Source organism: Lepidochelys kempii, unplaced genomic scaffold, assembly GCF_965140265.1.
Source record: "Lepidochelys kempii isolate rLepKem1 unplaced genomic scaffold, rLepKem1.hap2 scaffold_182, whole genome shotgun sequence".
Taxonomy (NCBI): domain Eukaryota; kingdom Metazoa; phylum Chordata; order Testudines; family Cheloniidae; genus Lepidochelys; species Lepidochelys kempii.
This window is the reverse complement of record NW_027333614.1, coordinates 113837-140047: the sequence shown is the minus strand read 5'-3', so window position 1 is coordinate 140047 and position 26211 is coordinate 113837. Positions and strand designations below refer to the sequence as shown.

Here is a 26211-nt window from a genome sequence, read left to right as displayed (position 1 = left end):
CCTCCTGCTGAAGAAATGGTTCAAATGAACTGATTTTATTATGCTAGAAGCCTCGCCCCTTATGCAGATGAGGACATTAAACTACCTCAGTGGCATTACATCACAAGCCAGGATTTATGCCTATTAGAAGGCTCTCCAGGTATTAGCCCAGAAGTCTCTTATCTTTTGCATACACTATGCTAATGGCCCAAGATCTCCCTATGCCACTAGTTCATTACATCTCTGTTTATGCAAAGGAACAGACCCTCTGAATAATCCAGTTTTAGCATATTTTGCACTTTATGTAAATGAGATAACCTCTAAATAACCCTGGTTAATTACCATTACACTATCAGCCTAGGCTACCTTGTATAAGTTAAGCAAACGAACAGAAGCCCTTAAGCACACGTCGTTTTACGTTATCAATAGCCACTCTCTTATTGCATAAATTATGCAAATATAAAAGAGCTTAATTTGAAACCAGGAACCTCCTTTGCTTCGCAGATATTACGCAAATGAGAGACAAACCCACCACACTTCTGCTGGACCACAAACCTCTCCTCTTTTGCATAAATTATGCAAATCACAAAAATACCCCCTAAAGGCCGCTCACTATTCCATCCTGCAAGATTTCCCACCTCTTCTCATAAATTATGCAAATTATCAGTCCTGCGCACACGCTCTGGCCCTGGGAAGCCCCGCCCCCTCCTGATTGACCTTTCTCCGCCCCTCCCAGCCTCTAGCCCCGCCCTTACGCGGCGTGGGGGCGTGGCCTCCCCTGCGCCGCCGGGGTCTGGGACCCGGATGGCCGTTTAGTCGGTGCCTAGACGCCGAGGCTCCCACATCGGGCCCTGGAAAAAAATAATAAAACAAGGGGGGGGGGGGACCCGCCGTAATCCGCATCCATCCTCCGCCTGGCGACCCCATCCGCTCTCGGGAAGCCCGTATCTGGATAGAGCGGACCGAGCCCGATCCGAAGAGGTGGGTATCGACCCGGTTCCGACCCGCTGGGCTCGGCGCTCAGCCCCTATAAAGGAGGCGGGGGGGGGAGACGGATCGGCTTGAGCCGGTAGAACGTTCAGGCCTCCGCCATCTTGTTCCCAGCCCTCTCCTTCTCCCTAACCCCCCATCTTCATCCACATCCATCCGCCCCTCGGGGGCCCCCATCCTCCCCCCTGGACCCCCTCATTCCCGCCCAAATCGCTCCCCCTGCCACCTCCAGGGGGCATTTGCCCCTTGGGGGGCGTCTGGGGTCACTAACCCCCCCCCCAATTCAGAGCCTCAGAGCGGAGGGTTCAAGTGACTGTTGGGGGGGGAGTAGCCCCCCCCATTCCCCAAAACTTGTCCCCCATGGGCTCAGTGAGGGGTCACCATGAGGGGTACGCAGTGGTGGGGGGGCTGGATCCCTCTTGGACCCCCATTTGGCCCTAGAATTTCAAAGCCACTGAAGCTACCCCAGAATTTTAAAGGGGGCTGAGGGGTTAATGGGGTTTTTGGGGTGAGGGGTTTCTAGGGGGGGGGCTGGGCAGGTGGGGAGAGACAGGGTGAAGGCTGCTGTCACCCTCTCCCCCCCCCATCGCTGTCAGTTTTGCCCCCAAGATTCAACCCACTGGACAAATCCGGCCTGCTCTTTGTGGGGTCCTGACACACTTTTAGGAGCGGTCTTGGGGTACCAGAGAAATCTGGGGTCCCTGTTGATGCGTGGGCAAGGGGTGAATCTCATTGTTCTTTCCTTATTTCCCCGGCACCCTAAAAAAAAAAAAAAATCAACCCCACCAAACATTTCAACCCTCATTTTGGGTGGGCTTTTAATGCTACTGTTGGGGGGAGTGTGAAATTTGGGGTGCACATCCCTGCCAGAGCAGGGCTGCATCTGATTGAACCCGCTGCTTTGGTTTTTTTCCAGTGGTACCCTAACAAAAAAAATGGAAACCACTGTAAAACCCTCATCTGTATTTCTGGGGTGGAATATGTTCCTCCATTGGGGTATTGTTGAAATGTGGGGGGGTAAATCAGCGCTAATTAAATCCCTTTTCATTCTTTCTGTAGCACCCTAAAATATTTGTTACTGACAAAACCTAGCCCACTTTTGTGGGGGGTACTAAGAAATGATGATGGAAATAATGGGCGGTCATTGAAATGTGGGATGTATGCTGGCGGTAGGACAGGGGTGCCATTTAATGTCTCTCTTTCCCTCCTATTTAAAGCGGCACCCTGAATTCATCTGAAAAACCCCATCCATGCTACTGAGATGGTACTGTAATTTGGGGTGCATGCCTGTTGGTCTCGTGTAAACCTCCTTTTCAGCCACACCTGAGAAAAATCTTAAACCGCTGTAAAAAACAAAAGCACCCCCTCCCCCAATTTTTGGGGTAATAGACAACTTTCCTCCTTGTGGGGTGCTGGTTTAGGGCACAGCCGGGGGGGGTGGTGGATCGAAATGACCCCCAATCCTTTCTCGGCCGCACCCTCGTATTTTTAATTGGTGGGGGGGGAAACCCAGTCCCCCATTTTCAGGCTGCTGGAAATCGGGGTGTTGCTGAAATCTGGGGTAGGGGAAGGTGATTGTGAAGCAGGAGGTAGCTTTTCCTAATATTCCCCACCCTAAAAATAGTCCATTGCAATAGAAGGCATAAATATGGGGTGCTTGTAGTAGAATAGGGGGTGAATTAGCCCGTACGTTGATACCACCCTAAAAAAAGACCATGGGCAATTTAAATGATTTCATGGTGGTGTAGAGATTTGGGGGTGTATTTTGATGGTGTTGTGTAGCATTACCCCTCTTTCCTCTGTCCTGACACACCTGTTAGTCCCTCCTTTAAAATGATATTGGGGTGATTCACATTTGGGGTGTGTGACGGGATGAAGGAAGGTCTGTGTATCCCCCCCCCCCCCCCGAAATAAGCCCCAATAACAAAACAAAAAAAAATCCACATGGGTGTTTATTTGGGGTGGGGGGGGTGCTGCCATTTTGGGGTGGTCCATTTGAACTCTACCCTATATTTCAGCACTGCCCTACACCTGCCAGCTGAAGGCATCAATCACAGATTCATTATCAGTCTGTGATTAGGGTGGGAATCAGTGGGTCTCTGTTGGTTTGGGGGGCTGAATTCTTCTTTTCTTTCTCACCCCGTAATTATCCTTGTCTCATAAAGACTGTTTAGGGCTATTATAATTGAATTTGAGGAGGTATGTATGTGGTGGAATGGAAATTTTACCCCACCCTTTCTTAATGCCAACTCAGGCTTCAGCAGCTAAATTATTTATATTCAGTCATTATCTGATGGTTTTTTTATTATTATTTTTTAAATTAGGTTGAAAGTGAAATTTGGGGTGTGGAGCGGATGCGGTCTTGTTTTTTTTAATCTAGGAAAGAAGTAAAATAAGAGATCTGTGTGAATTACTAATAAATATCCATTTAGATGTACAAACTCATTACATTTTGGGGTTGTGGAGTTGGTAATTGGTCCCGTATTTAAATAAAAATGAGAGACTAGAATAAAGAATGCATACCGTGCTGTGTATACTGTAGGACTAATAACATAGATTGAATTGAAATTACTGACCGTTATGTGGGCATTTAAAAGATGGGGGAGCGAAGGGGGAAGAATGGGGTTGGTATCCCTCGTTATTTTATTTTTGTTAATATGGGTGTGCATAGTTGGTGCAAATTATTACCGTATTGTGTGTCATCTGTCTCCTGAAGATCTGGGGAGCTGGGACAGAACCGAAGAATAAGCAGGCTTAGTTAGGGTTACAAGAAAATGAGGAATGGGGCGGAAAGGAATCAGCTAAAGTAATGGGTGGGGTCTTCTAATTTGCATGGTCAGGACAATGTCGACATTGGTGGGGTGTCTTTGACATCTAATGATGAATTTAGTAGTCAAGCCGTATCTGTGTGTCATGGCGACTCTCGGATTAAGGCTGGGGGTCTCTTACCTGGAATTTATGGTACAAAAACATTCATTAATTCAGTAACTGTAAAGATTTTAAGACACCTCCCCAGGGGTATGCCAGTGGCACCCTACTAAAGACAATGCTAAATTAATAAACCATTCTAAATGAACAGACATTATAATGAATTAACGTCCAGCTAGAGCCGTATTTGGGTACTGAAATCAGGGACCACTCTGATTATGCTGATGAATGCCAAATCCGAATGGTTTATTAATTCCATCTGCAGTGATATTCAGGATAACCTGCTCTCTGTACACTTATTGTTACCCAATGCACCAGTACGTTTTGCTGCGTTGTGAATGGATCCCCTTTTTTGTGGGGGTGATGCTAAAATTATACCTAGGGGAATCTTTATTTTCGTCTCCCTTCAGTACTCCTGATGGAGCATCCGTAATGTAGCCAAATTTATACGTTTCGTGGTGGGGAACTAAATGTATACCATCGCCACAAAGAGACCGGAGGAAGAATTCAGGTTTATGTGTAATGTCTTTTTATCAGGATGGCGCTAAAAGTAGGGCCAGGAGAGATTGTTAAACCTTCCCTTTAATTACTAGGTAAATAATCCACAAATATTAGCATGCATCGTATCTCTTAGAGAGGCCCCAAAATTACACTTACTCTAAAGCTTCATACACTGTTTGAGGGGCAGCCGATGTTACATGTGACTGTAATGGGCCTTTTAAAAAGAAAATCCGTAATTTGAATGATCAAAATTTGTGCAAAGAACTGGACACCTGAATAGCGAGGGTTTGCCTGATCCCAAATCAAGATTAAAATACAATATCAATTGTCACTTTCCCAGTGAGTTCGACTGGATGCTGCCCTGTCCCTGGATACTTCAGATGTAAGAGGAATTGGTGCTTAAAGAAACCCCAACCTCTCTGCTTCCTTCTCCGACAGCTTCCTTCTGTCTGCCAATCAAATATCTGTAAAATAAAGATTCTTCCCTCCCACCCCCTAAAAAAGTGTTTTGCCCCTTGGTCTCTAAGTAACTTGCAGTCATTTGTGGGAGATAATTGTCATGGTGTTACAATCTTAACACAGGATTTCAAAGATGGGCACTTAATGCGATATGTGTTTATCCAGTGCTGTATCATTCACCCTTTGATTATATATAAATCATGTTAATGTTTTGTATTTTTCTGCATCTAGTGGATACAGCTGTGAATTGGACCAGTTATTAATATTGTCTTGTTTACTCCTCACTTTGTGATGTGATTGTCCTGTTTATTTAACAATATTTGTATTTCATGGTGGTGGTACGTACCAGGTACACTTAATCCTGCCTGGATGGGCTAGATTATCTCTTCCAGGCCTACATTTCTGTCATTCTGTGGTGGTTGTATCCCCTGTTCATTTGTTAACAATATATATTGTGCGTGTATATTGTTAACTTTCTGTTTAACAATATATTTTTGTATTTAACAGTATATTTATTCATTCTGGGTGCATTTTAATCTTTGTTCCTAAAAATATCCTGTATTCTCTTCCTTTCTTAGCAATATTTCTTAACAGTATCTTGTATTTCTTAACAATGTCACACCAATATGGCTAACACAAGGTACTGCCACCCAATAAGAGGCATGCATGGTATCCTTAACAGTGTTTTCATTAAGTGTTTACTCCATGACTGGATTGTTTCTCCTTTAAATCTTAATAATCTTCATGGCTCTGGATGTCTTGCTAACAAGTAGAGAGATGTGAACAATCTACATCAACAATAAGAAATCCTCACAGTAAGAAATCATTTTGAATTAAAATGTCTGCAAATACAGAGTACTGCTCTTGAGACAAAAAAGCTGTTTATAAGGTTTGCGCCCCATCCCGCAATAATGACCCTTAGCTTTTACCTAGCACTTTCCATGTAGAGCTTTCAATGTTTTACTAAGAAGGGTCAATATCCTTCTCCCGAGTTTACAGATGTGGAAACTGAGTCACAGGGGAAGTGACTTGCCCCAAGGTCACCTAAGAGGCTGGGACGGAGCTAGTTCAAGGCAGGTGTCCTGAGTCCCTGTCCAGTGCATTATCTGCTAGGCCACAGGCTTTCTGTAAAGAAAATGCAGGATGGTATTTACGACTACAGAGCACTGTACGTAATCCACCAGAGAAATTAATTAATATTGGTGGTCATTGGAAACACAGAGGCTCGTACCAGTGTCTTTGCGCTGTGTGGGTTATTTATACTTGGCTGTATTGGTTAACAATCTTTGTATTTATTAAGATTCTGGATTTTTTTCCTCTCCTGTTCTTGACCAGTTGTTTTTTGTTGATTCCTTCCATTCCTCCTCATTTAACAGCGTTTGATTATTCTGGGTAGATTGTAAGAGGACTGTGTAGTTTTCATGTGGATTTGTTTGTGACCTTCCTTTGTTAATAGTAATTTTGTTAGCGATAATTGTGGATGGCTTGTAAACTGAATGCTTTGGATACACCTCTCCATTAGCAGGATTTTTTTTTGCTAGCCATATTTGTTACTCTCTGCAGATTGGACAGTTCTTGTATGGATTTATTTACACCCCTCTTTATTCGTAGGCTATTTTATGAGTTGTTCTTGGAGTGGATTGTGTTTACACTTTTATTTTCTCTGTCACGCATTCCTGTTCTCCTGCTTGATTCCCCGCCTTCTGAAAATCCAGCCAGGAATTAATTCAGGGTAGAGCAGTGGCCTGTTGGACAGGGGGTCAAACTAGAGGATGACAGTTATCCCTTCTGGTCTTAATCTGTGAAAATAAACCCAGCCATCAGTATCAAGACCTCCGTGAGGTGTGGCTGTAAAATTACCACCTGTCAGTCTGCGGCAGTGAAGCCATGCGTTTTAAGGGACCATTAGATCATCTGGTCTGAGTTTTCTTGTGTCAGCCTGGCAGGTTGGAAATCCCAAACGACAATAGCCGCCCCATGGCCTGTGATTTCCGAATCTGATCTCTCTGCGCCATGGATTGATCTTTAATTCTGTCCTCACCAAACCTCCCCCTAAATCGGTCTGCGCTTGGGGAGGAGGGGAGACATCTCTGGTTCTTTCCCCGCCGCCCCTCTCTTTCCCCCTCATGGCTGCTAAAAAGCAGCCAATCTCATTTTCCCCTTTCCCAGGCCCTGCCAAGGGAGCGCTTGCAGCCTCGCTGGGCTCTGGAGAATTCCTCCCACCTGCAGCCTTTCCGCCCAGCTGTGTCTTCCAGCTCTGGGCTGGGGGGTATTGGCTCAGCCAGGAAGTATGGGGAAATGGGGCACAGTGATTTCAGAGAGCGAGCGCACAGATTAAGCTTTCAATTAGAAACTGCTGCAGATACCTTGACAAGACACCTGCTTTACAGGGATGTGTTTTACAGCCAGGACTCTGGGTTTTGTCCCCAGCTCTGGGAGAGGAGTGGGGTCTGGTGGGTTAGAGCTGGGGGGCTGAGATTTCATATGGCTGACTCCAGGTAGCTTTATGCTGGATTTCCCCATCGCCAGACACTTGGGGTGAGTTGCACCTTCCGAAATCCCAGACAGCCCCATCCCGTGTCCTCACCCGACCCCAGTACTGAGCTATACCTCAGCTGTCAGGGAGACCCTGGGATCCCAACGTCTCAGCTGAGGTGAGCTCAGGCTCAGAGGGTGAGTCAAGGACGTGTCCTTAAAGGGGCAGGCATAGGTATGGAGGATGGAGTGAAACTAACCCCAGGGGTTAGAAACGCTTCCCTTCCCTGCCCCGGGTCTGACCAGGAAGGAAAACACCAATTGCCTCAGGGCCATGTAACTTGTTTCTTTGGGATTACACAAATGGCCTGATCAGTTTCATCTTCCCTTATTTGTTTGGGACTACAGAAATAGCTCCCTCATTCCTGGTTCCCTGTTATGTGGCTTTGAGGAAGTACCTGCGTCACTTTCACAGTCTCTTGTTGTTTGGGACTATGTTCGGAGCCAGATCTATTTCACCCCCATTGTCTTTATGTTGCAAGGGGAAAGTTTGAAATCCAAAGCAAACCAGCCCCTGTCACTTTGAAGTTTGAAATTCCAGCAAAACCTTTCCCAGGGATGCTGGGTTGGCTGACTTATTCTTATAACAACCCTCATGTTCTTGGACTTCAAATAAAAACTATACAGGACTCAACCATTCTCATAAAAAAACCAGGGCTCACTTTGTCTGATACGGTCTCCATCATTTTTTTTTTTTTTAAATGTTACCTCCTAGGAAGTGGGTGAGGTGGTTTGTGTGGGACCTAACATAAGCACAGAGCTTCAAACCAATTCCTCCTGAAACACCAGCTTTCAGCGAAAAGGCAAATACGGCCTTTGGATTTGTAAGTGACAAGGAAACTAGGAAGCGCAACAAAATGGCAGGATTCCCGGATCCTCTCCCAGGCTCTAGCTGGGGTGTGGGGTTAGAGGGGATGGGGCTGGGAGCCAGGACTCCTGGGTTCTCACCTCTGTCCTTCCTGCAGACAGAGGCACGTTTCGCGAGGAGCCAGGAGGAACCAACGTACTCAATGACCTTCCAGCGCGATGTCAGATCGTTTGGGGCAAACAGCAAAGGGGAAGGATGGAAAAAAGTATTCGTCACTCAACCTGTTTGATACGTACAAGGGGAAGTCCTTAGAGATTCAGAAACCCACAGGTACAGGCACGAGGGGGAGCTGTGCTGCAGGGAGGCGGGTGGAGGGGTCAGAACAGGCCCTAACTTCTCTCTCCCTACAGTAGCCCCTCGCCATGGCTTGCAGAGTCTCGGGAAAGTTGCCATTGCCCGGCGTATGCCACCCCCTGCGAACCTGCCAAGCTTAAAAGCGGAGAACAAAGGCAATGACCCCAACGTCTCACTAGTACCAAAAGACGGGACAGGATGGGCAAGCAAGCAGGAACAGTCAGACCCAAAGAGGTGAGGAGCCTTCCGCTCTGTGTGAGGGTGGGCCTGGCTCAGAGGGGCAGGGAAATGGGACATGGGGCCTTTCCTCTCTAGGGGGCACCGGCTCCCATCTGGCCCCAGGTCTGAAGTCTCTTTCTCTCTCGCTCGCTCTCCATCGCCTGGCCTCTTTCATTCCCTCCATCCCAGTACCGATGCCTCGACAGCTCAGCCGCCGGAATCGCCGTCACCGCCGGCTTCACAGACGTCTGCCTCAAACCCACCGAAACGACCCCCAACAGCACCCGAGGTGAAGATGGTGGGGGGGGGGGGTTTCCCTTGACAGAGATCAAGATCCTGGGGGTGCCTTTAGGGGAACTCCCCAAACAGTGTCCATGGTGGAGAACAAGGAGAGTCCTGACTCCCAGCCCCACCCAGCCCACCGTTCTAACCACCACTCCAATTCCAGAGTGGTAGAGAGAACCCAGGAGTCCTGGCTCCCGGTGCCCCTGTTCTAACCCACCAGATCCCACTCCCCTCCCAAAGCCAGGGGGAGAACTCAGGATTTCTCTCTTGCAACCAGCCTGCGTCCATGTCGCTGACACCTAGACCCTGCTGGCATTTCCTAGGGCCACAGGGGGCGCTAGTGCTGGAGGTTGGTGCTGTAACCTCTCTGCCGAAGGAGCATCCCAGCCTTGGCCCAGGACCCGAGAGTGAATCAATGGAGCTGTTCAATGGGCAGCTGGGAACGTGGGGCTGGTGGGTGGATCTTGGGAGGCTAGTGGGGGCCTGCAGTCCCCAGAATCAACCTAACCCTGCCCCCTCCTTTGTTCTGTCAGAATCCCCCTACAGTAGCAAGCGGGGTAAAGTCTTGGGCACAGGCCAGCGTTACCCATGGAGCGCAAGGAGATGGTGAGTTTGTTTACTGATCCCCCAGAGTGGAGCTCGGGGCACTGTGCTGCAAGGAGCTGGGGCTTCTTAGGGGGATGCTCTAATGTCAAACACACCATTAGCCCGTGGAACTCTGCCACTTGATGTCATGGAGTCAAAGAGCCTAGCAGGCTCAGACACTTCAATGGCTGATGAGAGCTCTCAGACTCAGTTAGAGGGGATGAGACTTGAGGGCTCAAACCCCAACCCAACTGTCCAGGGCCTGAGCCCACTGCTGAGCCAGTGATCAGGAAGGACATGCCCACCCCCATTGGGCACCACCCACAGGCTGGTTTCTGGCGTGGACTTCTGAAGCAGCTGGCCATGACCACTCAGAGACAGGCTAGGTGGGTCCCAGTCTCATTCAGCCTGGCAGTTCCCTGGCTTGGTCCTCCAGGGTCATAGAGGTGGTAATTCCTCTGGTCCTTGGTCCTCCGGGGTCATAGAGGTGGTAATTCCTTTGGTCCTTGGTCCTCCAGGGTCATAGAGATGAAACACATTGGCCCTCAAGGGTTGGAGAGTTGGCACGTCACAGCCTCTTGCTTCTGGCTTCATAGAGGCGGAGGATAATAGGCTCACTAGGGTCAAAGAGGTAGCAATTCTCATCCCTTTGGTCCTGAAGGGTCATAGAGCTGGAAGATAATTGGCCCTCCAGGGTCATAGAGGGGACAATTCTTTCTGTTCCATGGTCCTCCAGGGTCATAGAGGTGGGCTAGACAGTCAGCCTCCCTCTCTCTGCAGGTGGAAAGGGATCAAGCCTACTGTCGCGATTCTCTCGCGAGGAATTTCCGACCCTGCAGGCGGCTGGAGACCAGGACAAAGCTGGCAAAGAAAAGGACACTACCGATGCGTCGTATGGGCCCGGACCAAACCTCCGCCCCCAGAGTGAGCCCTGCCCCTACAGGGGGTGCTCCCCCACCCAGGAAGGGGTGCCCCAATGCAGCACTGGGGGCCTCTGCTGCAGGGCGAGGGAGGGGGACACAAGGAGAGGCCTGTGACATTCTGTGTCATCAAACACCCCAATGTCCTGGGCCCCCTAACTGAACCGTGAACCCGGCTGTGTCAGCCAAACCTTGGCCAGCCCATTCCCCCGCCTACCACAGGGTCCCTCCACCCTACCCCCCGCGCGGGTCCCCTTCTCTGTGGGTCACGGCCTTGTTCTGTTCAGCTGGTCCCCTGTTTCTGCACCCCACCCCAGAGGGGCCGCATCTCTGTGCTGGGCCAGGTCCCCGGACAACCAGCCCCCGTGGCTGCGTGTTGCCTTACCCTTTCCCCCTTTCCTTTGCAGATGCGACGAGCTGGCGGGATGGAGGCGGGCGGGGCACTGATGGGGAGGTGCCCGAGCAGCACCCTGGAGCCCCCGACGGGCGGGCCGGGGTGGGCATGCAGCCCTCCGCCCCGCCCCACTTCCCTCCCTACCGGGGCATGATGCCACCATTCGTGAGTGTCCCAGGGACAGGGGTGGGGGTTTGCTCCGTGGGGAGGGGAGGGGGAGAGAAGAGGTGGCAGGGAGGTTTGGCCGGGGGTGGACACCCACACAGGGAAGTGATCCATCTCTGACTGAGGGAGTGTCAGCAGATCGAGGGTTATGGGGAGGGGCTGAAATCTCCCACCCCCCAAGCATTGGGGGGCCACCCTAATGGCCTGTCTCCCCTTAGATGTACCCCCCGTATCTCCCGTTCCCGCCTCCGTATGGGCCGCAGGGACCTTACCGCTACCCTACCCCGGACGCACAGAGGTGAGTGGAGGGGTTGGGGGGGCATCAGGATGCCTGGGTTCTCTCCCCAGCTCTGGGGGCGAGTGGGGTCTAGCAGTTGCATCCAGGAGCCAGAACTCCTGGGTTCTCTCCTTGGCTTGGGGGAGGGGAGTGGGGTCTAGTGGGTTAGAGCAGGGGGGTGGGGCTGGGAGCCCAGACTCCTGGGTTCTGTCCCTAGCCTCTCTGTGCTTCTCCCTCCCCCCCAAGGTTCCCGCGGCTGGCTGGGCCCCGCCCCTCGCAGCCCCCCCAGCGCGTGTCGGAGCCGGTGAGCCGCCCGCCCGTGCTCAGGCAGGACGACCTGAAGGAGTTCGACGAGCTGGACCAGGAGAATGATGAAGGCTGGGCAGGTAGCGCCCCTCACTGGGGATCCAGACCGGGGAGGGGGCGGGTGTCCTCGAAATCCCTCTGTGGGGGGTGGTTGGGGGGCGCTCCCTTCTAGCCCGGCACCCTGGGGTCCGGCTGCGGGGCTCTGATGCCGTCTGTCTGTCTGGCCAGGCGCGCACGAGGAGGTGGATTACACCGAGAAGCTGAAATTCAGCGACGAAGAGGACGGCAAAGAGTCTGACGAGGAAGGGGCCGAGAAACAGTAAGAGGGACCTGGGACGCCAGCCCCCTATCTGCCCTTCCCCTGCCCCCCATTGGGCCCTGCCAGCCTGTCCTGCCATCCTGCCCCCCGCTTGGACCCGCTGGCCCATCTTTCGCCCCATCCTGCCCCCTCCGAGCTCAGACTTGCTGGCCCGTCCAGGCCCCTGGAACCAGCCCAACCTGCCCCACATCCCTGCCCATCCCTTCACCCCCACACCCAGCTCCAAAAAGGACCCACCAGCTCATCCAGCCCCCTGGATCAGACCCGCCAGCCTGTCCTGCCCCACAACTCTGGATCAGTCTACTGGCCCATCCAGTCCGTCAGCACAGACCCGCCGGCCTGCCCCCTTCCACCCTCTGGCTCGGTCCCGCTAGCCCATTGTGCCCTGCATCTATGCCCCCCAAGCCCGGATCAGCCCCACAGGCTTGCCCCTGCCCCACCCACCCCCGATCAGAGCCGTGGTCCATCTCGCTGTGTTTATTGCTGATCTCTGACCTCTGCCCCCCAGCCAGGACAGCAAGGGGCTGGGCCTCGAGGGCAAGAAGGCCAGCAGCCCCAAGGAGGAGCTGCCCCCTGTCAAGGCGGCCTGGGCCGAGGGCTCCCGCCCCCCGGAGGGGGCCAAGGAACCGCCTGCCGCCCCCACACCTCGCCCCCCGCCGCCGCCACCCCCACCCCCCAACCGGGGCAACTGGGGGCAGCCCAACGACTTCCCAGTGAGTGTTTGGGGGGGGCTGGTCAGGGGGCACCCGGCATGTAGGGGGCTGGAGGGTTCGCTGTGGGGGTTCCAGGGGGACCTAAGGGCAGCGGGGCGAGAGCCCGGTGCGGAGTCGGGGGGCCGGACTAGGGTTCCGGGGCAGGGTGGGGGACGGCTGGGGCGAGGGGCAGGGCCCAGCTCCCCCTGACCCCCCCCCCGCCCCCCAGGCGCGCCCCCCGGCGCCGGAGGACGAGGACGAGGCGTGGCGGCAGCGGCGGAAGCAGTCCTCCTCGGAGATCTCGGCGGCGGTGGAGCGGGCGCGGCGGCGCCGGGAGGAGGAGGAGCGCCGCATGCAGGAGGAGCGCCGGGCCGCCTGCGCCGAGAAGCTCAAGCGCCTGGACGAGAAGTTTGGGGCCCCTGACAAGCGCCTCAAAGCCGAGCCCCCCAAGGAAGCGCCGGCCCCCCCGCCGCCGCCGCTGCCGGCCCCGGCCCCGGCCGTCCCCAGCCCCCCGGCTGCCACGGCCCCCCCAGCCCCTGCTCCCCCAGAGGAGAAGAGAGACCAGGAGGAGCCGACCCCGGCCAGCAAACCCCGGAGCAGCGGGAGCAGCACCAGCTTCGACGCCGGGCCAGGTAGGAGGCACCTTGGGGGCCCCGGGTAACCTGCCCCCCGGGGCCACATCTCAGCAGTGGCCGCCGGGCAACCCGCCCCCGCCCCCGGGGGCCGCGCCTTGGGGGCCCCGGGTAACCCGCCCCCGCCCCCAGGGGCCACATCTCAGCAGTGGCCGCCGGGCAACCCGCCCCCGGGGGCCACATCTCAGCAGTGGCCGCCGGGCAACCCGCCCCCGGGGGCCACATCTCAGCAGTGGCCGCCGGGCAACCCGCCCCCGGGGGCCACATCTCAGCAGTGGCCGCCGGGCAGGCGAAGCCAGGTGAGGCCTCTCTGCTCCCGTGTCGTGCCCAGCGACTGACGCCCCCCACGCCCCCCGTTCTTCCCCAGCCGAGCCCCCTGCAGCGCCTGCCCCCAAAGAGGCGCCCGAGGTCCCGGAGGAGCCAGTGATGGTGCCGGCCCCCCCGGCGGCCCCTGCCGCACCCAAGACGGAGCCCAAGGGCGAGACCGTGGCGCCCCCACGCCAGCCGCCCCCGGCCCAGACCCTGGGCTACTCCAAGTACCAGAAGTCTCTGCCGCCCCGGTTCCAGCGGCAGCAGCAGGTAACAGCTGGGGGGCTCCCTAGGGGGCGCTGTGCTGGAGGAGGGGGACTGGGGGGGTGCAGCCCTGCATGGGGGGAGCCATTGGGGGGGCCCTCGCTGGGGGGGTGCGGCCCTGTGTTGGGGGGGGTGCGGCCCCGCGTTGGGGGGGCCCTTGCTGGGGGGCCGTGGGGGGGCCCTCGCTGAGCGGCGCAGGGGGGTTGGGGAGGGCTTCAGCCCAGCGGGGGGGGCCTTGCCGAGCAGCACGGGAGGGTTGGGGGGGGCCTTGCCGAGCGGCGTGGGGGGGGGGCCTCGCCGAGCGGGTCGGGGGGGGCTGCAGCCCGGTGTGGGGGGGCGCTAACCCCGCTGTGCCCCCCAGGAGCAGTTGCTGAAGCAGCAGCAGCAGTGGCAGCAGCAGCATGGGCTGCCCCCGGCACCCCCCTCCCCCCAGCAGCAGGCGGCGGCCTCCCTGGCGGGCCTGGGCCCCTCGCCCGGTATCCACCCTCCGCAGGGGGCGGGGCAGCAGCAGGCCCCGCCCCCCCCACAGCAGGCCCCGCCCAAGGCCATGTACCCAGGCTCCATGGGGCGCCCCCCGCCCATGCCCCAGATGAACTTCGATCCCCGCTGGATGGTGATCCCGCCCTACATGGACCCACGCATGATGCAGGGGCGGCCGCCCATGGACTTCTACCCGCCGGGGGTGCACCCCTCTGGTAAGCCCCGCCCATGCCTGGGTCCTGTGACCCACTGGCCCCGCCCATGCCTGGCTCAGGGGTCTCCCTGGGCTAGACCCAAGTCCCATGATCGCCCACTGGCAACCCCCTCCTGGGGCCTGGGTCACGTCTAAAACAAGTCAAAAACCCCTTGGACAAGTTAGAGGTCTTCAGGTCACCAGGGCCCGATGAAATACGTCCCAGAATACTCCAGGAGCTGACTGGGGAGAAATCGAGCCGTTAGCGATTCCCTTTGAAAAGCTCCGGAAGACGGGGGAGATTCCAGAGGACTGGAAAAGGGCAAATCTAGTGCCCATGTATGAAAAGCGAATAAGGACCACCCGGGGAGGAGACCAGGCTGCTTCACTTCTGTACCCGGAAAGATAATGGAGCAAATCATTAAGCAGTCAAATTGCAAACACCTAGAAGATAATGAGGTGATAAGTGACAGTCAGCCTGGGTTTGTCAAGAACACAGCGCCCCAAACCAGCTTGAGAGCTTTCTTTGACAGGGTGACAAGCCTGGTGGCTGGGCGGGAGACGAGGTATATCTTGATAGTGTCTTGCATGAGCGTCTCATAAGCAAACTAGGGAAATACAACCTGGATGGAGCTACCATAAGGTGGGTGCAAAACTGGTTGGAAAATCGTCCCCAGAGAGTCGTTATCAGGGGTTCACAGTCAGGCTGGAAGGGCAGAACGAGTGGGGTCCCGCAGGGATCGGTTCTGGGCCTGGTTCTGTTCAGTATCTTCAGTATCAGTGATTTAGATAACGGCATACAGAGGACACTGATAAAGTTTGCGGCCGATACCAAGCTGGGAAGGGTTGCGAGTGCTTTGGAGGGTAGGATTAAAATTCAAAATGATCTGGACAAACTGGAGAAACGGTCTGAAGTAAATAGGACGAAATTCAATAAGGACAAATGCAAAGTCCTCCCCTTAGGAAGGATCAATCAGTTGCACGCGCACAATGGGAAATGACGGCCTAGGAAGGAGTCCTGCGGAAAGGGACCTGGGGGTCAGAGTGGAGCAAGAGCTAAATATGGGTCAACAGTGTAACGCTGTCGCAAAAAGAGCGAACATCCTTCTGGGCTGGAGTAGCAGGAGTGTTGTAAGCGAGAGACGAGAAGTAATTCTCCCGCTCTGCTCCGCGCTGATCAGGCCTCAGCTGGAGTTTTGTGTCGGGTTCTGGGCGCCACATTTCAGGAAGGACGTGGACAGATTGGAGAGAGTCCAGAGAAGGGCAACAAAATGATGAAAGGTCTAGAAAACTTGAGCTAGGAGGGAAGATTGAGAACCTGGGTTTGTTTAGTCTGGAGAGGAGATGAGATGAGAACGGTTTTCAAGTAGGTAACGGTTGTTAGGAGGAGGAGGGAGGTAAATTGTTCTCGTTAACCCCTGAGGACAGGCCAAGAAGCACTGGGCTTAAACTGCAGCCAGGGCGGTTTCGGTTGGACGTTGGGAAACGCTCCCTGGCTGTCCGGGTGGTGAAGCCCTGGAATAAATTGCCCGGGGCCGGGGGGATTTGTGAGAGCAGGTTGGACAAACCCCTGTCGGGGGTGGTCTCGATATCCTGAGTCCTGCCACCCGTGCAGGACTAGGGACCTCCCGAGGTGCCTTCCAGGCCTACACCCGCACCTGGTCACATGATCACCCCCATGCTTCCTGGTCTGGGTCATGTGACTGCTGCCATGCCCTGACACTGCCCCATTGGTGTCTAAGTGCATTGTGGGGGGAGGGGCATGGCTGCCTCCATCATGGGTAGGGCTAGTCTAACCCGGGGGGCTGTGGGTCTGTTCCAGGGGTGCCGGCCCTCTGACATGTGCTCTCTGCCCCCCCTCCAGGCCTGTTGCCCCGCGAGCGCTCAGACAGCGGGGGATCCAGCTCGGAGCAGTTTGAGCGTCACCCCCAGATCCTGCGGGAGCGGGCACCCCGCCCATGGACCCCAAGCTGGCTGGGGGGGAGACATCTTCGCTGCCACTGATCCCCGGCCCTGCCTCGCCCCTCCGGCAGCCAGACGAGGAGGAGAAGGGCCTGCGGTGAGTTGGGGGAAAGGGGCTGGCAGCCAGGGGCATGGATGGCATGGGAGGTCTGTGGGGCAGAGCAGAGGACATTGACGGGGGTAGGGCATGGGGCAGGGGAGGTAGGGAGCCAGGTTTGGGGCAGGTAGTGGAGGGCCCGGCTCCTGGGCTGACGCACCTTTTTCTCCCACCAGGAGTGAGACACCCCCTGTCCGCCTGCGGGAGACCGCCACCCCCCAGCCCTACGTGGGCAGCTACCCAGCCTTTGCCGAGAATGGCGCCCCGGCCCCCCTGCACCGCTTCCCAGGGGACGAGTCCCGCCCAGGAGGGCCCTGGCCAGCCGGCCTCGCCCTGCCCCCCAACACTCCAGGGGAGCTGGCCAGGAACGGGCGCCCCGAGGCCTTGGCCCAGCCCCCCCAGCGCCAGCCGGACGAGAAGCCCCCAAACGCCGAGGAGCCCAAGGAGCCAGGGAGGGGACCCGGGTTCAAGGAGCCCCTGGCGGCACCCAAGAAACCCCCCAAGGAGGAGCCAGCCCTGCCCCCAAGGAGGAGCCGGCCCTGCCCCCCAAGGAGGAGGCGCCACGCCGGGCCGAACGCCCCTCACGCCAGCCGCACGATTTCCACCCGTCCGCCGCGGCGCGAGGCCAAGACGGAGACACGCTGGGGCCCCCGGCCGGGCAGCAGCCGGCGGGCGGAGGAGCCGCCAGGGCGGCGAGAAGCCCCCGCGCAGAGCCGGGCCCATCAAGAAACCCCGCGCCCCCCAAGGAGAGGCTGAGGAGCCGCGCCCTAAAGCCAAAGAGGGCCCTGAGCCAGCGGGCGCCAAGCCGGACCCCCAGCCCGGCCCCAAGGAGCCCCCAAGCCAGGCAAGGAGGCCAAAGCCAAGGCTCTGGTGAACGGCACCATGGCGGGGCCCCCAAGGAGCAGCAGGGGGCGCTGTCGCCCACACCGCCGGCGCCGGGAGTGCCCCTATGACCGTGGGGGCGGCAGCTACATGGGGCGGGGGGCGCGCCCGGGGCCGGGTGGAGTACTTCGCCCGTGGGCGCGGCTTCCGGGGTGCCTACAGTGGCGCGGCCGGGGTGGCGGGGGCCGAGGCCGCAGCAGGGAGTTCCGCAGCTACCGGGAGCCTTTCTACCGCCTGGAGGAGGGGCCAGGGCCCCGCGGGCGGCGGGGGGGGCCCCCGGCCCCGCAACGCCAGCGAGACACGTAGCGAGGGCTCCGAGTACGAGGAGATCCCCAAGCGCCGGCGGCAGCGCGGCTCAGAGACGGGCAGCGAGACCCACGAGAGCGCCAGCGATGTGGCCCACTCGGACAAGGAGGCGGCACCGGCCCCCCTGGCCCCCCAGCCCGCCAAGGGGGGAGCGGCCCCGGGGGCCCAGCCGCTCTGCCCCGCTTTGCCGACAAGATCCCGCCCCGCTCTCGGAGCCGGGCGCCCGCGGCGGCGTATCTTCACCCCCGCGGCGTGCCCTCCCGGCGTGGCGCGGCGGGGGGCGCCCCCCGGGCCAGCACCTGGAGCCCCCCGGCCAAGCCCCCACCCGGGAAGAAGCCGGAGCGGGAGGTGGTGCCGGATTCGCCTGGCAAGGAGAAGGTGGCGCCGGGGGCCCGGTCTCCCGGCGCCGGAGGATCTCGCCGGGCTCCAGGCCCCCCCCAAGCAGCCGGGGCCACCCCCCAACGGCACGGTGGATCGCAGCTTCGAGCGGCCCCCCCGCCGGCGGCGCCATGGCCGCTCGCAGCAGCAGGACAAGCCGCCCCGCTTCCGGCGGCTGAAGCAGGAGCGGGACAACGCGGCCCGGCTCAACAGGGGAGCAGCGGGCTGGGCCGGGGGCCCCGGCGCACCCGCCGCCCCCCACCCCGGCGAGGGAAACGACCTCCCGGCGCGTGGCCGGCGCCAAGTCGCCCGACCTGTCCAACCAGAACTCGGACCAGGCCAACGAGGAGTGGGAGACGGCCTCGGAGAGCAGCGACTTCACCGAGCGCCGGGGCGGCGGGCCGGGCGAGAAGGAGCCAGGGGGCCCCCCACCCCAAGCCTTCCTGAAGGGGGGCGGCGCCCCTCCCTGGGGGGCCGAGGGGCCGGCGCCGACCTGACCCTCGCCCAGCGCAAGGAGATGTTCCAAACGGAGCTTCTCCAGCCAGCGGCCCGGCATGGACCGGCAGAACCGGCGCCCCAACCCCGGGCCCGGCAGCGGGGGCAAGGCCGGGGGCCGCGGGGGGCCCAGCGGCGTGCGCGGGGACAAGAGGCCTGGCCCTCGCCCAGGAACCGCAGGTGTGGGGGCAGACACGGACAAACAGGGGGCACATGTTGGGGGGTGGTCGGGGGGAGGAAATTGGGGGGCAGCCGCCCGCAGGCCCTGGGGAGTGGGAGCCAGATGGGGGAGGCACTAATGGGGGCTCATAACGAGGGTACAGGGCGTTAATGACAATGGACCGTCACTGGGGGGGAATTGGGTGAGGTGGGCAGGGCCCAGGGGCACAGACACGTTGCTAGGGGTGGGCGGGGGCAGATGCAGGTTTGGGGGGCTACAGGTGGGCAGGACTGGGGGTGCCCAGCGAGGAGCGCCCCCCACCCCTAACTCGAGCTCTCCCCCCAGCCGCCCCAGCGGAGGAGCGCCCCCCGGGGCTGAGCCTGCCGCCCGGGCCCACCACCAGCGCCGTCTACCGGCTGGACCACGTGGTGCCCAGCGACCCGGCTGGCATCCAGCAGGCCCTGGCTGAGCTGAGCAGCCGCCATGGTGCCCACGCCAAGCAGTCGCCCCCCGGCACCGCACCCGCCTCGGGCCCCACGCCGCCGGCTCCCTTCCCCGCCCACCCGGGCGGCTACAGCCGAGGGTAACAGCCCACTCGGCCCCACCCAGCAGCCCGAGACCAGCAAACTCGCTGCACGCGCAGGCCCCCAGCCCAGCCAGGGTGGGAGCCGGCGCCCCTAGGGCCGGGGGTCGAGCTCCTGAGCGTAGCCAGCATGACCCCACGGCGCTGGGGGGTCGTTTCCTGCTGCTCCCATTGGCCAGGAACAGGGAACTGTGGCCAATGGGAGCTTGGGGGCGGTGCCCGCAGAGAGGGGAGTGCACAGGGGTGGGTTGGCCCCTTCTGGGAGCAGGGGTGGGGCAGGGCAGGCAGGGGGGAGGCGCCTGCCATAAGTGTCGCGGCTCCCCCGTGCCCTGAGCCCCCGCCCGGAGCCGGCTCCCCGTGCCCTGAGCCCCTGCCCGGAGAGCCGGCATGCCATGCCCCTTCCTGCACCCCTACCCCCGTACCCCGACCCCCTGCCCGGAGCCGGCACCCCCGTGCCCTGAGCCCCTGCCCGGAGCCGGCATGCATGCCCCTTCCTGGACCCCTACCCCCGTGCCCCGACCCCTCTCCCGAGCCGGCACCCCATGTCCTGAGCCCCCTCCCGGAGCCGGCACCCCATGCCCCTTCCTATCCCCCTATCCCAGCCCTGAGCCCCCTTGCCCTCTTCCTGCACCCCAGCCTGGTGTGAGTGAGGGTGGAGGAGAGTGAGCAAAGGGGGGGGAGATGGAGTGCGCAGGGCGGGGCCTTGGGGAAGGGCGGGACCCCAGGGAAGGGGTGGGGGGAGACCCTGGTTGCCTTAAACTCAACAGGTGATCTTGGGTGTAAGAAGGTTGGAGCCCACTGCCCTAGAGTGCATAGACCCTGGGCCCCGTTCCCTGCCCCCTGAGCCAGCCAGTCCCCGCCCCGGGGCCGGAAGGGAGCCGGCGCCCCCCAGAGGACAGGGACGCACTGACCCCCGCCCTGTGTTTCAGAGCCTCCGTTCCTGGCCAAGACCCAGCTGCTGCAGTCGGGCGCCAGGGCCCTGGGGACGTCCCCGGGGTTAACGGTTTCCTCCCCAGGCGCCGGGATCGGCCCCACAAGCAGGAGGTGAGAGGGGACGGCGGGAACCGGGGGGCCCTCCCCCAAGCGCTTGCCCCCCATGGCATAACACTCCTCTTCGTCCCCCGCAGGACCCCCTGGGCTATTCCCACAGCCCTGGCTTCCCCAGCCCAAGCAGGACCCCCCCAGCGCCCACCTGGGCCAGCGCGGCAGGAGCAGCTCCTCCGAGGGGCTGGCGCCCCACATCTGGAGCCGGCTGCAATCCAGTAAGGAGCTGGGGGGCAGGACCCAGTCGCCCTGTGCCGCTGGATCCTTCTCAGGGGGCAGTTTGGGTGGCTGCTGATAGATCCCCTCCCCCCAGGTGCCCCCAGGAAAACCTACCGGCCCAGATCTGTGGAGCCCTGGATGGACCCGCCTGAATGCCTTTGAAGACGTTGTCAGCACAGAGGTGAGCGCGGGGGGCAGCCCAGGGGCTGTACTGCAGGGAGCGGGGCAGGGGCAGCAGGGGGCTCTCCCGGGCAGTCGGGGCTGCCCCCTAACGTATTCCCCCCCACCCCCCAGATGAGCCAATCGGACAGCGGGGTGGATCTCAGCAGCGACTCCCAGTCTCGTCGGCCAGCTGCAGCCAGCGCAGCTCTCCCGACGGCGGCCTGAAGGCGACCCCCGAGCCTGGTGTGGGGGCACGCAGGGCGCCCCTGGGGCCGAGGGGGCAGCACCCAAGGAGCAGGGCAGGAGGCCAGCACCCAAAGACACCAGCCCTCACAAGGACAAGAGGTAGGAGGGGGGCTGGGGCCCTACGGGGGGGGCTGATCTGCTGGTGGCAAGAGGGGGGCGCTGAGCTGGGGCCTGGGGGGGGGGCAGGAATGGCTGGGGGCCATGACTTACTTCTCCCCTCCCCAGCAGGCCAGCAGCCCCCCGGCTGCTCCCCGGGCCCTTCCTGGCCCAGGCCCCATCGGGACGGAGCGTTCCCAGCGAGCCGAGATGGCCAGGGAGAGCAGTGGGGGCCCCTAGCCCAGTCCCGAGCCAGCGACCCCCAGCCCTGGCCCCCCATCCAGTTCGGGGCCAGCGACAAGGTGAGCAGCACCCGGACGCTGGGTCCTAACTCGGGGCTGGGGGTTAGAGCGGGCAGGGATGGGGGGAGCCTAGATGCCTGGGTTCTCCCCTGGCTCTGGGCAGGAGAGGGATCTAGTGGTTAGAGCCAGGGGGGCTTGAGATCCAGGACGCCTGGGTTCTCTCTTGGTTCTGGGTGGGGCTGGGGGCCAGGACATCTGGGTTCTATTCACCTGGCTCCCGTCCCTGCAGGACACTGACCTGGGGCTGCTTGTGAGCGAGGGCAGCAAACCTGGCAAGGAGCCCCCGGCCCCAGGCCTCACGGAGGGGGTGAGTGAGGGGTGCCCGATGCCTGGGTCCTGTCCAGCTCTGGAGGGGGTTGGGGGAAGGTGAGTCCCAGGACTCCTGGGTCCTGTCCCAGCTATGGAAGGGTGAGTCCCAGGACTCCTGGTCCTGTCCTGGCTCTGGGAGGATGATGGGGATCAGTGGTCTGGGGGGGCTGGGAGCCAGGACTCCTGGTCCTGTTCTAGCTCCGGGAGAGGGCTGGGATTGGGGGAGGGCAGTCCCAGGACTCCTGGGTCCTGTCCCGGCTGGCGAGGGCGCGCGTTTTCACCTGCTGCTGTTCTCTCCCCAGCTGGCGGCCGTGTCCGGGAGTGGGAGCTGCTCCCGCCCCCAGACCCAGCACGGCCCCCCAGCCCGTGCCCCGGGCGGCCCTGCGAGCCCAGATCCCTGGCCTCTGGGGCCAGCGGCCTGCGCCCCCGGCCTCCCCGCGGAGCCCTCGGCGTTCTCAGGTAGGGGTGGGCGGCATGGGGCACTGGGGGGGCCGTGGGGGCCAGCCTGGGTCTCACTGCTCACTGCTTCCCCCTGCAGGTGAGAGGGGGCAGAGCCAACGGCCCTACCCCGAGCTCTTCTACAGCAGCCAGCCTCGCATGGCCCAGGTACCCTCCGTCTGGCTGGGGCGGGGCAGGGGGGCTGGCCGGGGGGCTGGGCGGGTGGGGGCTGGCCGTCTGTCTGACCCACGCCCTCTGCCCCCCCCAGCAGGTGCCCAGCCCCCCCGTGGAGTCCCAGCGCAACAGCACCGGCAGCTTCCGCCCGGGGACCCCTTCCGCGCTATCTCAGAGTAAGGGGGAGCGGGGGTCCCTCGTATTCCCGGCCCCCCCCGAGCCGGCCACGTGTCGACGCTGGGCGAGGGGTCCCCGTATTCCCGGCCCCACCCCAGAGGGGCCGCCTGTCGGCGCTGGGCGAGGGGTCCCCGTATTCCCGGCCCCACCCCAGAGGGGCCGCCTGTCGGCGCTGGGCGAGGGGTCCCCGTATTCCCGGCCCCCCCCCAGAGGGGGCCGCCTGTCGGCGCTGGGCGAGGGGTCCCCGTATTCCCGGCCCCCCCGAGCCAGCTGCCTGTCGGCGCTGGGCGAGGGGTCCCCCGTATTCCCGGCCCCACCCCAGAGGGGCCGCCTGTCGGCGCTGGGCGAGGGGTCCCCGTATTCCCGGCCCCACCCAGAGGGGCTGCCTGTCGGCGCTGGGCGAGGGGTCCCCGTATTCCCGGCCCCCCGAGCCAGCTGCCTGTCGGCGCTGGGCGAGGGGTCCCCGTATTCCCGGCCCCCCCGAGCCAGCTGCCTGTCGGCGCTGGGCGAGGGGTCCCCGTATTCCCGGCCCCACCCCAGAGGGGCCGCCTGTCGGCGCTGGGCGAGGGGTCCCCGTATTCCCGGCCCCACCCCAGAGGGGCCGCCTGTCAGCGCTGGGCGAGGGGTCCCCCGTATTCCCAGCCCCCCCGAGCCAGCTGCCTGTCAGCGCTGGGCGAGGGGTCCCCGTATTCCCGGCCCCACCCCAGAGGGGCCGCCTGTCGGCGCTGGGCGAGGGGGTCCCCGTATTCCCGGCCCCACCCCAGAGGGGCCGCCTGTCGGCGCTGGGCGAGGGGTCCCCGTATTCCCGGCCCCACCCCAGAGGGGCCGCGTCTCCCGTCGTGTCTCCGCTGATCCCCGTCTGTCTCTGCAGATCCCAGCCCTTGTACCTGCAGCCTGGCCCGGCCCCGCGCTCCCCGGCGGCCCCCGTCCTGCCCGGCTCGGCCCTGCTCTCGGGGGTGGCCCTCAAGGGCCAGTACGTGGAGTTCTCGGCCCTGCAGGCGGCCGAGCTGCCAGCTGCCGGCCACGGGGCTGCTCTACCAGGCAGCCCCCCCCTTCCTCTACAGCCCCCCTTCTGCGGCAGCCAGCTGGGCCCCGAGCAGCCCCTGCTCCAGGTACGGGGGTCTCTGGGGGTAGGGGAGATGGAGGGTGGGTGGGAGAGGGGGTGGGGCTCCCTATGCCTGGCTCCGCCCCTGATCCCTGGCTCCTCCTCCTCCGCCCCAGGTGCGGCAGGAGCTGAACCCCCCCTCGGATTTCTACGCGGGCTCCCTGCCGCAGGCCAACCAGAGCAACTTCCTTCAGGGCCCGGGCCCCGCCCAGCAGGTGAGCCCCGCCCCCTATGTGCTGGCTCCGCCCCCTGTCTCTCTGGCTCCGTCCCTGTGCGCTGACCCCTCTCCCCCCGCAGATGCTGCTGCCCATGGTGGATTCGCAGCTGCCCCCTGTGGTGAACTTCGGCTCCCTGCAGCAGGGGGCGCCAGCAGCCCCCCCACCCCTGCCCCTGGTGCCCGTCACCCCGGCCCTGCGGCCCCCGGGGCAGCTGGCTGGGCGCCTGGTCCCCTCGGCCGTCCGCGCCTTCCCCATGGCATGGGGCGCACAGAGGTAAGGGGGAGGGAGGGTCCCCGGCTTGGGGAGGTGGAGGGCTGGGGGTACTGGAGGGGCCCGGCTGAGCCCTGCTCCCCTCTCCCCACAGCTGCACCCCATGGAGCTGAAGCCCTTCCCCGAGTACCGGAAGCTGAGCAATCCGGGGGGGCGAGCCCCAGCGGTGGGGCAGGTGAGTAGGAGCGGGGGGTGCTGAGCCCCAGGGGGCCCCCTCCCACTGGGACCCCCCTCACCTACTCTCCTCTCCCCCACAGAGCCTGTGTGGGCCCCTTCGGCTCCCGCCTCCGGGCCCCAGGATCCAGCTACGCCGGGGTCAGCCGCAGCCAGCGCCCGGATGGTGGCCCACCGGTGAGCCAGGAATGGGGCATGGGGGTCTGGCTTGGGGCCTGGGCCCTCTTTCCTCTGGGGGACGCTGCCCTGATCCAGCCCCTGGGCGAGGAATGGGGCATGGGGGGCTGGCTTAGGGCCTGGGGCCTCTTCCCTCTGGGGACCGCTGCCCCGATCCGGCCCCTGGCTGAGGAATGGGGCATGGGGGGCTGGTTTAGGGCCTGGAGCCTCTTTCCTCTGGGGGACGCTGCCCTGATCCAGCCCCTGGGTGTGGAATGGGGCATGGGGGGCTGGCTTGGGGCCTGGGGCCTCTTCCCTCTGGGGGACGCTGCCCGATCCGGCCCCTGGCTGAGGAATGGGGCATGGGGGGCTGGTTTAGGGCCTGGAGCCTCTTTCCTCTGGGGGACGCTGCCCTGATCCAGCCCCTTGGGTGTGGAATGGGGCATGGGGGTCTGGCTTGGGGCCTGGGGCCTCTTCCCTCTGGGGGACGCTGCCCCGATCTGGCCCCCTGGGTGAGGAATGGGGCCTGGGGCCTCTTTCCTCTGGGGGACGCTGCCCGATCCAGCCCCTGGGCGAGGAATGGGGGTCTGGCTTGGGGCCTGGGGCCTCTTCCCTCTGGGGACGCTGCCCCGATCTGGCCCCTGGGTGAGGAATGGGGCCTGGGGCCTCTTGCCTCTGGGGGATGCTGCCCTGATCTGCATGTGGGGGAAGTTGCACCCCATGTGTGTCTGACTGACTCTCTCTCCCCCTCCCCCAGGTCTCTCAGTCGGACGTTCTCTGCTGGACCCCCAGGCCCTGGGAGCGACACCCCCCAGCACACGAGGGGCCCCCCACCCGCCGGCCCCCCAACCAGAGTGACAAGCAGGATCCTGGCCTCACCCACCAGCGCTAGCCAAGCCCCTGCTTGGGTTGGGGCCATGACCTGACCTGGGCGGGGGGGGCCCTGTTGCCTCCTCCCCCTCAGTGAGTGGGGAGGGGAGGACCCCTTCTCCCTCTTAATTTCTGAGCTGGGGGGATTCCAAGGGGGCAGGGAACAAGATGGGGGGCTGCCCCTACTGAATGTAACTGGAGTTGGTTTTGGTTTTGATTCACCTGAATTAATTTTGGGGGGCAGGAGTTGGGGTCCCCTGCCTGGCTGTGTGTAAATATATGTGTAGGGCAGGGGGCTGTCTCTCCCCTCCCCCCACTGGGGGGGGGGAAGGGCACCCAAGGCTGGGGGGGGTGGGGATGCCCACAGGTTTGTTACAAAATAAACTGAAAAACTGTTTAAAAAAAATAAATAAAAGGTTGAAAAACAAAAGTAGGGGGCTGTGGGGGGGGGGGCAGCTAGGAGCCTTGTAGGCCCTGCTGCTGTGGGTTGAGCTATAGGGGGCCCTGTGCTTGGGGGTGGGCAAGGAGCCTAGAACCCAGGGGTAGCCAGCTTGAGGGTCCATCCGTCCTGTCCGGGGCAGGCACACAGGGACCAGGGCTACTGGCCATTGATGGACCTACCTTCTAGTACTGTTCTGCCCCCTGTTCAAGCCTTGGCCTTCACAACATCCTGTGGCAGGGAGTTCCCCAGGCTGACTGCATTGGGCTGGTGTTAAACCTGTCCCCACTTCCTTCCAGGGACGGCCCTCAATCGTGCGTGAGGAGGAAATAACCCGTCCTGAGTCCCACTCCAG

General features: G+C 61.1%; 1 protein-coding gene across 1 annotated transcript; it reads left to right on the top strand.

Moving 5' to 3' along the window:
- The first annotated feature begins 762 nt into the window (after positions 1 to 762).
- Positions 763 to 24562, top strand: PRRC2A (proline rich coiled-coil 2A). Its single transcript, XM_073326928.1, is given in 39 exon segments — positions 763 to 960; positions 8358 to 8530; positions 8611 to 8788; positions 8963 to 9062; positions 9592 to 9664; positions 10424 to 10567; positions 10971 to 11122; positions 11341 to 11420; positions 11646 to 11785; positions 11934 to 12024; positions 12533 to 12737; positions 12946 to 13348; positions 13716 to 13927; positions 14283 to 14616; positions 16459 to 16536; positions 16539 to 16653; positions 16830 to 17349; positions 17351 to 17707; positions 17710 to 17793; positions 17795 to 18439; positions 18441 to 18894; positions 19220 to 19456; positions 20387 to 20500; positions 20585 to 20719; positions 20815 to 20867; positions 20869 to 20901; positions 21015 to 21057; positions 21060 to 21238; positions 21357 to 21437; positions 21440 to 21526; positions 21756 to 21833; positions 22138 to 22294; positions 22374 to 22468; positions 22470 to 22621; positions 23493 to 23736; positions 23846 to 23944; positions 24027 to 24220; positions 24312 to 24388; positions 24472 to 24562. Coding segments are annotated over 37 exon segments (6477 nt in total). The 5' UTR covers positions 763 to 960; positions 8358 to 8418; the 3' UTR covers positions 24331 to 24388; positions 24472 to 24562.
- The last annotated feature ends 1649 nt before the right edge of the window (positions 24563 to 26211 follow it).